The following is an 11,494-nucleotide window of genomic DNA, read 5'->3' as shown; positions in this document are numbered from 1 at the left end:
TTGCATCAGCCCACAAGATCTGGGCTGGACAGTAACAGTTCCGCTGCACACAAGTCCAGGGTTCCCTGGCCCTTTTCACGCTACACACGTATCCTGTGGAGCAATGGGCCCGAGAGCTGGACTTTCCCAGAAAAGTCCCTTCAGCCACAAGGGAATTTACAGTGCCAGGCCCAATGTGGTGCCCACATCTTTACAATCCAGCAGCCCTTAGTCCTTGTAGCCAATGGGGCTTTGGCCTGAGGAAGGACTGCAGGGTAGGGGCTCAGACACCCAAGTGCAAGTTGCTGGGGAATTCCGCTTCTGGGACAAGAACTAGCCAACACTAAAGACATAGAGCTGATTTACCAGTTGCTTACAGTCGCACCGTACAGAGAACAGTTCCACATTACCCATCAACCTCTCGGGATGCAACAGTCCGCAAATCACTTCTGCATGGCGGGGGCACGGTAGCTGCCGCACTGGCGTGTCATTATGCCGGCTACGTGCCAGGAGGCACAATTGCCAAGGAAAGGCACAGGAGAGGAGCCCCTTTACTGTCTCACTGTCGAGCCAGCAGATGGGTGAGCAACAGGATATTTGAAATGGGGAAAAACTAAACAGTGACTGTGACCGTTAACTTTACCAACCCTGCCAATGAAGACCAGGCACACCCCATGACTTCACTACACCCTATGTAGTTAGCATGCCATTAAACACACGGACTGCCATGTCGGCACAGAACGCTGCTCTGCCTAGCCCAATACCCTGTTTCTGACATTAATAAACCTACACCTAACACTTCCGAGGAGGAGGGGACTTCCCAGCCCTTGGCCTGCCCCAAACACCCCTGGCTGCTTGTGCAATGCCACCCTAGGGCAGGGGGGAAGTGGATTTCTTCCAGACCCCAGCGGGAGAGTCGGCTTATTTCCCAAAGTAGCCCTTTGTTTGTGAAGATCCCCATGGTGGAGCCGTCCAAAGCTCTCAGAGCTGCAGAGTGCATGGCGAAGGGCATGCCATGATGTGGTTAGCAAATGATCCTGTAAACCATGGGAAAAAGAGAGAGACGAAGAAAAAGGCCTTCCCAGACGAGGAAGGGAATACGGTTAAACCTGGAGTTGCTTTCCCCTCTGAGTATCAGGCCACTGACGCAGCTGCCTAAAGCCGTGAGTAAAGCTAAGTCTGTGTGTAAGGCCTGGTCTACGCTAGGGGTGGGGGATCGATCTAAGCTACGCAACTTCAGCTACGAGAATAGTGTAGCTGAAGTCGACGTATCTTAGATCGACTTAGAATCACTTACTTCGCGTCCTCGCGGTGCGGAATCGACGGCCGTGGCTCCCCCATCAACTTTGCTTCCGCCTCTCCCTGAGCTGGAGTTCAGCAGTCGACGGGAGAGCGATCGGGGATCGATTTATTGCGTCTGCACTACACGCAATAAAATCGATCCCCGATAGATCGATTGCTACCCGCCGATCCGGCGGGGAGTGTAGATGTACCCTGAGTCTTTGCGAGATCAGGGCCTAACTCTGGATTTAGCAGCCTAGACCTTAGGTATCCTATTTTTGGCCTAAACGTTCACAGCCAAGGAACAGCTCGTCAGCGCTTGTTTTCCCTGCCCTTGCAAATTCAATTCAGCAGTTCACATCCAAACTGCAATGGGATCTCTTCGCAGGTTTAGGGCACTCAGCTTCGGGGTTCCAAACTAGGCCCCCCTCTAACAATGGAACGGCAGAGTCGTCCTGCCATGTCCCAGTCTCTGCCTCTCTCTCTGCCTCTGCAGCGGGGAGTCCCTCAGGCTAACTACACAAACCGTTAGAAAAAAAAGTGGTCTCTCTTTGAAGTATTTGTACCATGCAACTCAGCACATGATCAGTAACGTTCCTTAGCTACTGGCTAGAATGCTTTTCGACTTCAAAGCCCTGCAGGCATTACTGTAGGTGATCAGAAGTTATATAAACGGTGTGGCTTACGTTTCATTTTCTATGCCCAAAAGACTGGCTCGTTTGGGGGGTGTGTGCGTGCGCACATGTGGTTTTTTGATTAAAGGATTGCCACAGAACACGAAGGCACAAGTCCGAAGAAGGGCTCGAGCCCATGACCTGTTCGTTTTCTAGGTGGGGGAAGATGGCACAGCGAAGTAACAAATGCAAACCACATTACACGGCCATGATTCACAAAAGCCAAGTGAGGGGTGGAAGGGATGTGTGTCACACACAGATGAACCACACGCCACTGCACTGTGATCCACAAGCAGAAAATACTATAAAAAAAGTCTGGCTTTTCAAAACCAGTAAATAACATTTTCAAAGAATTTTCGGCTCCCCTCCTCCCCCCACTCCACCCAAACCAGGAAAGAAATTTGCCACAGAACATACCTAACTCTCCCGATGTCAGATGGGCAGGCTTCCCATGTGCTATTGGAAACAGCTTGAATAGTATTGGAGGCAGAAAAATAATTGTGCTAGCAGCAAGAATCTTCAGTCTTCAGACGTGACTCTCAGATATGATCGTCTTTAAGCATAGTGTATAAACATGCTGAGTATATAATTTTCCTTTAAAGTCTTTTTTGTTTTGTTTACAGAAATAAATACTTACTTTGCTTCTTTTAAGATCATTCCATAGTCTCTGCACAATGTCAGAAGGTGACATCTCAGTTTACAGGACTTGTAGCCACTAGTCTGACTTATGTTAAAAGGTAGCAAAATGTGGCTTTTCGGAGGCTGTGTTGTTTTCCTTTCCCCTGTATTGTAGCTTCTCTCTTTTTGCTGGTTGTGGCATCCTTTCCCCCCCTCTGCCTGTGGATTTGCTTAAAAGTCCTCGCTCATTTCCCCATATTCCTTCCCATACAGAGAGGGCAGTAAAACTACAGAATTCAACAATATGGTCAATTGTTATTTTTCAAGAGGTCCAAGGTGACTACAAATCCCAGCATGCAATGGTTCCCACGTGATGCGGCTAAAGGGCAGGATGGCGCACTGCATACTGGGACTGGTAATCTCCTCTTATTGCCTCTCTGGCTCCATTTTATGCACATTATGTGCAACTCCCATACACCTGGAAAGCTCCCATCAGCTTGCGAAGTTTGGGTGTCCCTGATCTAGAGTTGCGTGTTACAAAAGCAAACCCTAACTCACCCTGCTTTCAGAGGAGACAAATTAAATCCAGCAGTGGACTCGAGCCCCCTAACGACGGGATCTGGATTTCAAACACCCTTAGTTAATAGCTTCGATCGGGGAGTTCGGTTCAGCCCGTGACGAAGGGAGAGCCTATTTGCAAAATTCAGAGCTGGATCTGGTTTTGGATTTTGAAAGCCTGCCCCTGAAGCGCAGGGGGTTTGTGTCGGAGTTACCAAGGGCGAGGTGGTTTGGGTTGGTCTTGGATTAACTCCTACATTCCTCCCTCCCCACACAATTTTCTTCAGACTTGGGAACTTCTGAGATTGGTGCTCTCGTGACACATCAGCGTGTAGGAGGCTGTCCTGGATCCCACCCACTGCAAGAGGGCCAGCTTGTCCTGCTGGCTCAGAAGGCCTCCAACCATCGCTTCGTTCCTATGAAGGGGAACCAGAGAAGGTGCCACACCTATTGGTCGCCTGACGAAGGGCAGACGGAGGAGGAAGGTGCCTCTGATGTTTGGAACCGCCACCGCACTCCCGTCATCCTGAAAGAGACCCAACTTCAGGCGAGTCACACTGTGTGGCTAAGGGCTTCTTGATACTGGCAGCCCAGAGTGGACGACGAGTGCCACCTCCACCACCCAGATCAGCTAGTTTCTCTGCCTCTGGCAGGCAGGACAGGAGAAGAGCACCGGGGGCACGGCACAGTGCTTTCACCACTGGCTAGCACACCCTCTCGCGCTGGGGCAAGGAAGCAGGCTTCTTGATCACTGCTCAAGCGTTGATTGCAGTTGAGGGGGGGGGTTGTTGCTTTTTAAAGATCAGAGCTGTTGCATCGCCCCGGTGATGGCAGCGCTCCTACAGGCGTCACCCTGTGGCATGGAAACCTGTTGGCTGCTTCTCTCTGGAGGTGGAGGGTAAAGAGACATAGACCCTCAAGAAGCCATTTCCTTTGGAAGGAGCGAGTTCTCCTGTCCGGTAATAAGATCAACTTTTGCAAAAAGAACAAGTTTGGTACAACATGTGTAACGACTACATCATGGGTTGCCATCACTGATCAAGGCAGGGGGCTTTCTTACCTACAGAACTGTAGATCTTTGGAGATCGGAATTTCAGCCACTTAAAGCTGGTTGGGGAGAGACGCGCCATGGCAGACGTCTGTCTGTATTCCGAACAGCAACGTTGACTCTTCTCCCAGGCACTAGTCCATCTCTGTGCCAACTGCGGGCAATTTACCCCAGAACGAGCTGCCTTGCGGAAGATGGAGGCCTTCCCCTGGGGACGAGCCAGGGAATGCTTGTGGTGGCACAGCTGATGCCACAGGATTCCCCTGATGAGATGGTTTATTGCCTTTGCAGGAAGGGAATTTGGCTTCCTCACTGGGTGAAGAGGAGACGAGGCTGGATTGGTGTCCTAGGCGGAGGAGTTAGCTCCGTGTCGCCAGCTAGCTTCCCAAAGCGCCCCAAGGGTCACGAGAAGGAGGAGCTTTGTATTTTGTGGCTGCGGTGGTTGTGCTGTTGCGGCTGCTGGCTTGAGGGAGGCACTTACCCACATTGGGTAAATTAAAAAAAGAGTGTAAAATATACAGTAATGCTGGGCCTTGGTTCACCTGGTGGCACTGCCCCCGCCCCCCTAAAATGGAGCTCGGATGGGAGCTGGGATTCAGTCGAGCCACACATCAAGAAAGGCTGTGCAGGGAGCGCCGACCTCCCCAGCGCTGTTTACCGATCCCAACAGCGAGACTGTCAACGTATGGCCGGCTCGGGGCCTGGCTTTACCTCAGTCTTAGACTCATCCACTCAGGTGGCAAGGAGGGGGAAGCTGTGCTTGGTTGGGTCACGTGCCGAGTCACTGAGATCCCCAGCTCCCGCTAAATGAAAGCGGGGCTCAAAGAAAGAAATGTCCCCAACGCAAAGCTCCTTGGCAACAGGGTGTCCGGCCTAGTTCCTCAGGCAGAAAGAGAGTGGCCGGCCCCTCTCCGGCAGGCCGAGAAGCTATCTTTGTAGCACCGTCACGTCCGCGATATGTTACATACCCTGCCCCAGTGAGGGAACGGGTCACTTCCAGTCACTAAGGCCTACACGAGTTGTGTGCGTTGGCTGGCTCTTCTGTGGCTCCGGGTTTCAAACAAAGGGCGGACGGTGGGTTTGGTTTCACTGTCTCTGTTGCTCAGGTGGACGGAGGAGGACACGTGTCGTCGTTCCCTGCAGGGCTAACAGCCTCCTTCCACCTTAATGTGTAAAATCTTTGAGAAGCCGGGTCTTTTCCTCAGGGCCTGGAAGAGAAGGGCGGAGGGGTTAAATGCACGGACAGCAGAGCGTAGGCATGCATTTGGCTAATACTAATGCAGAGCCAATTAATTGTATGGTGCTCTTCACCTGTAGCTCTCAAAGCACTACAAAAGAAGGGGAGTATCGGGCCAAATTCAGAGCGGGGGTAACTCCACTCACCCCAATGCAGCTGACACCAGCTCAGAATTTGGCCCCATGGACTTTACTATGTAAGAAATAGATTTTCAATGGAAAGAGAATGAACTTAGACCCAATTTTCCCTCTGCAGCGTGAAGGAACCTCATCCTACCCACAACCTCTTCCATTGCACTGGGCTCCGCGCCCTGGGTGGCACTGATAAGGACTGGACCCAAGTTGTAGCATCTTCGTTGACTTCCCTGGTGGAATGTTCAGCGTGACCATTTGTTTGAAATTGTTACTCTTTGGTATTTGCCTCTGTAGCTCATTAGCACTAGAATGTAAATCTCCAGACTCCCCAAGGAGAAAGAGAGAATGAAAAAAGAACCTAGAGAGAGAAAGACAAAGAGAAAACTCCCCCGAGAACACAGTGCGGGAGCCCACCTCTTTCACCGCGGGGTATGAATAATTCCCCTTGATTTACACAGATCAACTAGACCCCTGCGGTACCAGAGCTGAAAGGTGAAACACCTGTACCTCCAAATAAATCCTACCAGGGGAAGATCCTATCGAGCTCTGGTGGCTTGCACAGGAGTGACCCTCAAGCCCTGCCCTGCAATCAAATAGTCTTCCCAAAGATCAGCCAGGGACTGAAAGGTGGAAGGAAATCCACCTCACCAGCCCTTGCGTTGGATCTCATCTCGGGGCAAGCACAAAGACCGGGGAACAAGCCTGGCCCAGCAGAACATTACCTGCCCCTCACGTGCAATAAGCCAAGCCAAGAACGGGCCCAGAGTGACTCACTTCTATGTTCTGCATGCTCAGATCCACAAGCACAAGCAAGTGCAGAGGGAAGAACGGGGCCCGTCTATTACACATTTCTTAACCTCGTTGCTAATAAGGCCTTAGATCGCTGCCGCTGAAATCACTCAGGAAGTAAACAGCCCAGCTCTCAGTTATATTTGCTTCCCCGTATGCTCCTAAGGCAGAGCAGAGGGGGTGGAAATGCCCCCTGAGTATCGCCCTGTACAGGAGTCTCCCCAACTGGTGCACAGCTGTCAGAAGGGCTCTCTGCTGGCCGCGTGCCCAGTCCCTGGTGCACTGTGGCCAGCAAGTTGGGGCCATTCTGTGCTTCCCACTGCCGGGCGGGGGCCTTGGGAATCGGAGCAGCCCTGAGGCCTCTGTCAATGTCCTCAGTCTATCGACTTTGACTGAGCCCAGGAGTCCGTGCTCAGAGCCGCCCAGGGACCGCGCCTGGCTCCCTTTACCTGGAGTTTGTTCACCATCTCCTCAAACATCTTCCTGGCTTCGGGGCTGTTTGGCTCCTTGAAGTAGTCCACAATGCCCACCTGCACCACAATGGACTTGAGGTTCCGGCAGACACCTGGGGCGACAGAGAGACGGTCGGGGTGCGTGACGTGTGGGGAGCAGCGCCCCGGTGCCGCGCTGATCGCAGGCTGCGACGGTCAGTAGGGCTACAGGGACTTCCGGAGCACAGGCCCTATTCACAGTCAGTGGCACTCGTGCTGTGTCACAAGGGGGACCGAGCCTTTTAAGAAGGAATGGCCCAGCCCATCTGTACCTCATTAACAGCCTCTGGATAGGGCCTGATAGAGGGCTGCTGGGCTCTATGAAGAGCCAGAGAGGAACGGGAAGAAGCTGTGGCAGGGTGAAGCCGCAGGTGAGTCGGGGACTTCTCAAGTCCAGGGAGGGCTGGGAGTGGCTTGGCAAAAGCAGGGAAGAACCAGGTTGAAGCAGGAAGGCTAGGATCCTCTCCCGGGCAAAACACTCCAGGTGGGAAGGCTGGGGACGGGTCAAGGGGAGACGTGGCTCCCTTTCTGGGAGAAGCCCCAGCACTGAGTATTGTTGTGAATTATATATAAAGATATTAGACCCAGGAGGGGAACGTTTTAAAGACTCTGCACTGGTGGAGTTTATTTAAGAAGCTCTGGAGAGGGTAAACTGAGGCAGGGCACCTGCTGAGCAACCGCTGGCCATGAGGGGGTGGTCACGGTGTTACCTGCCTCTAACTGATTCAGAGGCGTTTGAAAACCCCACCCTTGAGGCAGAAAAGGCCCTCTATTGACCTGTTTATCCCAGGCCTGATCCTGCCCCCTAGAAGGTTTTCTCCTGCTGTCCACTCCAGTTTGCAATGACTCCAAAAATGGTGGCACCCACCATGTCCCCAGCAGACTTTTACACTTCTCACCATTGGGAAGCGTTTCTGGATATTCCACCTACAATTTCATCCCAGGACGCCTGGCGAAACCGCCTCAACCATACTCCCCACTGCACTGAGCCGGCCAAGGCTGGAAGTGACACACCCCACCTGCTTAACACTGCTGGGGATCTGTAGCAACGAAGATCTCTGGTCCTCATGCATGTGCTGAGGACCAGATTGTGACCTCCATTACAACAGGATAAATCCACGGACAAATTAGTAGAATGACTCCAGATTTCTACTGGTGTAAACGGAAGCAGAATCTGGCCCGTAGCCTAGGACACCAGCAAGGGGCTGAGACTGTCCACAGTGACTATTTAAACAGGATGGGTTGTTTTGCCCGTTAGCTGCTCCGACGACAGTCCTGCAGGGGGGGCTGTGGCTGGGAGTTAAAGCGAGGCTCTGCAGAGCCGGCGGTTGCTACTCACTGTTGAAGTGCAGCAGGGCTTTGGGGGTGACAGGCGTCGAGGTCAGCACCAGCATCTCCAGGCCCTTCAGGCCCTCCCGACACACCTCTGCCGCCACCTCCTGGTTAATTTCCGTCACGTGGTCGAGTTCCAGCACTTGCAGCCGCATGCAATTCCGAGCTGGCGAGACGAAGAACACAGTGTCGGCTCGGTCAGCGCTCCCGGGAGTGGCAGCACTTAGTGGGGAGAAGCAGCCTGGGGGGGTGTGGGTGGGGGGGTCTGGCCTGAAGCTGCCTGAACATTTTGATGTTGGGAACATGAAGGATATGATGGGAAGGGAGGCGGGGCCTGTGTGTTGGCGAATGGGGACCGGAGGCGGGACCTGTGTGGCGAGGAAGCGGGGCCTATGTAACACTCTCTCTTAAGACATGGTCCACACTATGAAATGTTTGAGACTCGCCCCGCCCCCGAGCTGAATGCAGCGAGTGGAAATTTTGTGGTGCCCAGGGGAATATCAGAGAACTCCCCCAATATGGACACATCACACGACACACATATCAACAGCATGGGGCCACACCCCCAGCGGAAGGCGTCCTGTGCCCGTATCACGTTCTACCTCCACTTCACAGCAAGAAAGCGTCGATTTGCATTTACCTAAAGAAGCCAGTCCCTGAATTCCGCAGCCTGCGCCGCCGACGCCCAGCGCTCTTAAATGTGGCCAACATCGGCCGATCATCTGAAGGCAGCGGTTGCTGAAACGCGTTGGCTGCTGGCTGCAGAGGAAGTGTGGGGGGGAAATGAGAAAATGAGAAATTATCCCAGTTACCATAATGTCACTGAAACACAGTCCTCCAGCATTGGGAAGAGAACTCATGACCTTCTGCTTCAAAATGCAGGTTTCTACCCTTAGAGCTAAGGAAGTAACACTAGTCACAGTCTGTAGCAATAGGTCTTATACCCTGTGTGTGTTTGTCACACTAGAAGGCAATGCATATTCAGAGGGCCTGGTGTTCCTTCCAGCAGAGGTACTGGGTACTTCAGTGACCCATTTCTAAAGTTCTTGTCCACCTGCCCAGCCACTGAAAAAAGTCATTTCCACATATCTTGACCTGGGTGTGCCATAAGTCAGGTAGAGTTAGGGTACGTAATGGTATTGCCTAACATCTACGAGGGCAAACGAAAGGGAAGATTCTCAACTGTACAGAAGAGAGGAGGTGAATAACCTGACCTGATTTCTACCTCCCCTGAACTGTGCTGTTATCTAAGTCATGCACTTATTAGCACTTAGAGATTTTTTCAGTTCTTTGTAGAGTGGGGAGACCTCCAGAATCTTAATGCCAGAAGATCACAGGCTTTAAAAGCGAGAGAAATTACAGTCATCTATTAAACAGCGAGACTCAACACCCTTCTATAAACACACAAGCCCTTCGGGGCTGCTATTACATAAGCAGCGAAGAGCTCTGGCAGCGGTTTGATGTTCAGGATTCCCATGCCTTTCATCTCGGATGCATCAGGATCCTTTGCAACGTTTGCATCACCGCAGCTGCAGATGCCTAAGACTTTTTAGCCTTTATATCTAGAGACGGGGTTGAGCTCCCCATCCCAACGTCCTCAGAGTTTGGGTCCAGGATTTTGGTTCAGCCCAGAGGGCCCAGCTACGACATTTGGATCAGGAACCCAACTTCTTCCAAGTCCAGGGGTGGAGCGGGGATGGGGTGGGGGTGGGGCCTTAGGAGAAGGGGTAGAGTGGGGGCAGGGCTTGGGGTTCAGCGGGGCTTGAGCACTCCTGGGAAAAATTAGAAGCCGGCTTGGGGGGTCCACGGAAAATTTTAAATCAAAATGGGGGTCCTCAGGTTGCTAAAGTTTGAGAACCGCTGCTCTAGACTGTCCCTCCGCAGAGCGGGTGATTCGGTGTTACTCTTACCAAGGGTGCAGCGGCGCCACCTGTAGCGAGATGATGTCCCTGCAGCCTGCTCCCAATGCCCAGATGACTTCATGGCCCACAGGGTCTGTACAGCTCCTGGAACAAGACAAAGAACCTGCTTTAATAGTCCCCAGCAGAGAGCAGCCCAAGAGGTTTTTTGAAATCTTACGGTGCCAAATGGTGGAATTGCCTAACGTAGCGCTGGCTAATCTCCATAGCCCTTGCATCTGGGAGGGGCTTGTGTCTGGAAATTCAGGCCTGGAGAACAGCAGAAGGTTATTATTAATGCTCCATATTCTTTCTGGGGGAAAAAACCAACCACCATCACCTCTTATTCTTCAAGCCATTTGCAGGAACCAAGTTCTTATCTTTTAATGGAAGAAGATGGGACCATCAGGGTGACCAAAGTAAGTTCCACCTTACATTTGGCCCATGCACACGTGGCACCACCAGAAGGAAAGAAGAGGAATTTAGCCCTGACTCGAGTGTTTCTAGACTGAGATCCCACATCCAGGCACTGAGCTGGGACAGCGTGGGCAGCCACTGTGCAAACTTCCTCTCCCCGTCCTAGCAATGGGCTTCAATCCCGACCGCTCTTGTGAGCGAGAGGGGAACTGGAGGGTGGGGTTGGGGGGGAGAGCATATCCAAAGGCACAAGGGGGCGCCCAGCTCTCACTGGGAGCCAATAGGAGTCGGGCATCTCACTCCTGTTTGTCTCGCCCTCCGAGTCGTACAAACTGTCACAGGTCTAGCCAAGCACCCCTTCGTGGCTACTCACTCCCCAGACTGCAGCTGCTGGATCATGTGTGTTTTAAGCCTTCAGGATCTGAACAGAGTCCAGTCAATGCCCCGGGCTTGGGGTCCCTGGGCATACACTCTGTGTGCAGTTCCTCTCTCCACCACCCGCTCCTAGGAGTTTAGACCTCATTGTCCCCTTGCCCAGCCCTTAGAATCAGCGTTAACTCCTCAGAAACCCCCCCGTCCCCACACACGAGCTTAAACACCCCCTCAGCCAGAACTCCAGCCAAAGTCAAGGGGCGTGTGCCACGCAATGTGCAGGCACAAGATCCCAAAACACTCTTGCTCTTTACTTAAGCTTGAGAAATATGGAGAGAATCCAGATCATGTAGGACACAACACACATCCTGCATGCAGCACCCTCTCTCTAGCTCACCTGTCCTTTGAGAGACTGTCTGTATCCAGGTAGGCAGAGTTCCCCTGCTCAGAAACTCCCCTCAGCTTGAGCTGGTGAAAATGGCCAAAGATGAAGACCCTGAATAGATCAGTTCCTTTCCAACTGCCTGCATCTCTCTCTGAGACAGTCTCCCCCTCTGTGACTCCTTTTACAATCTCCTGCTTTCATCACCTTCACTTTGTCCTGCGTAGGGAATTTCCACGGTCTAAACCCCCAACCTGCAGACCAACTTGCCGAAACTGGTCTCC

The 11,494-nt window shown here is 52.5% G+C and overlaps 1 protein-coding gene across 1 annotated transcript in view; it reads right to left on the bottom strand.

The window, feature by feature from the left end:
* Positions 1-5,303: 5,303 nt before the first annotated feature.
* The window catches only part of FBXO41 (F-box protein 41), a 31,376-nt gene continuing 25,185 nt past the window's right edge, over positions 5,304-11,494 (bottom strand). Inside the window, exons 8-12 of the mRNA XM_024203791.2 lie at positions 10,052-10,147; positions 8,782-8,900; positions 8,149-8,307; positions 6,768-6,883; positions 5,304-5,366 (exon numbers count right to left, since the gene is read on the bottom strand). Coding sequence (XP_024059559.1) covers positions 5,304-5,366; positions 6,768-6,883; positions 8,149-8,307; positions 8,782-8,900; positions 10,052-10,147 — 553 coding nt within the window. The remainder of the gene's footprint in view (positions 5,367-6,767; positions 6,884-8,148; positions 8,308-8,781; positions 8,901-10,051; positions 10,148-11,494) is intronic.

The sequence above is a fragment of the Terrapene carolina genome, unplaced genomic scaffold, assembly GCF_002925995.2.
Source record: "Terrapene carolina triunguis isolate 2854851 unplaced genomic scaffold, T_m_triunguis-2.0 Scaffold633, whole genome shotgun sequence".
Taxonomy (NCBI): Eukaryota; Metazoa; Chordata; order Testudines; family Emydidae; genus Terrapene; species Terrapene triunguis.
This window is presented reverse-complemented; position numbering and strand designations above follow the sequence as displayed.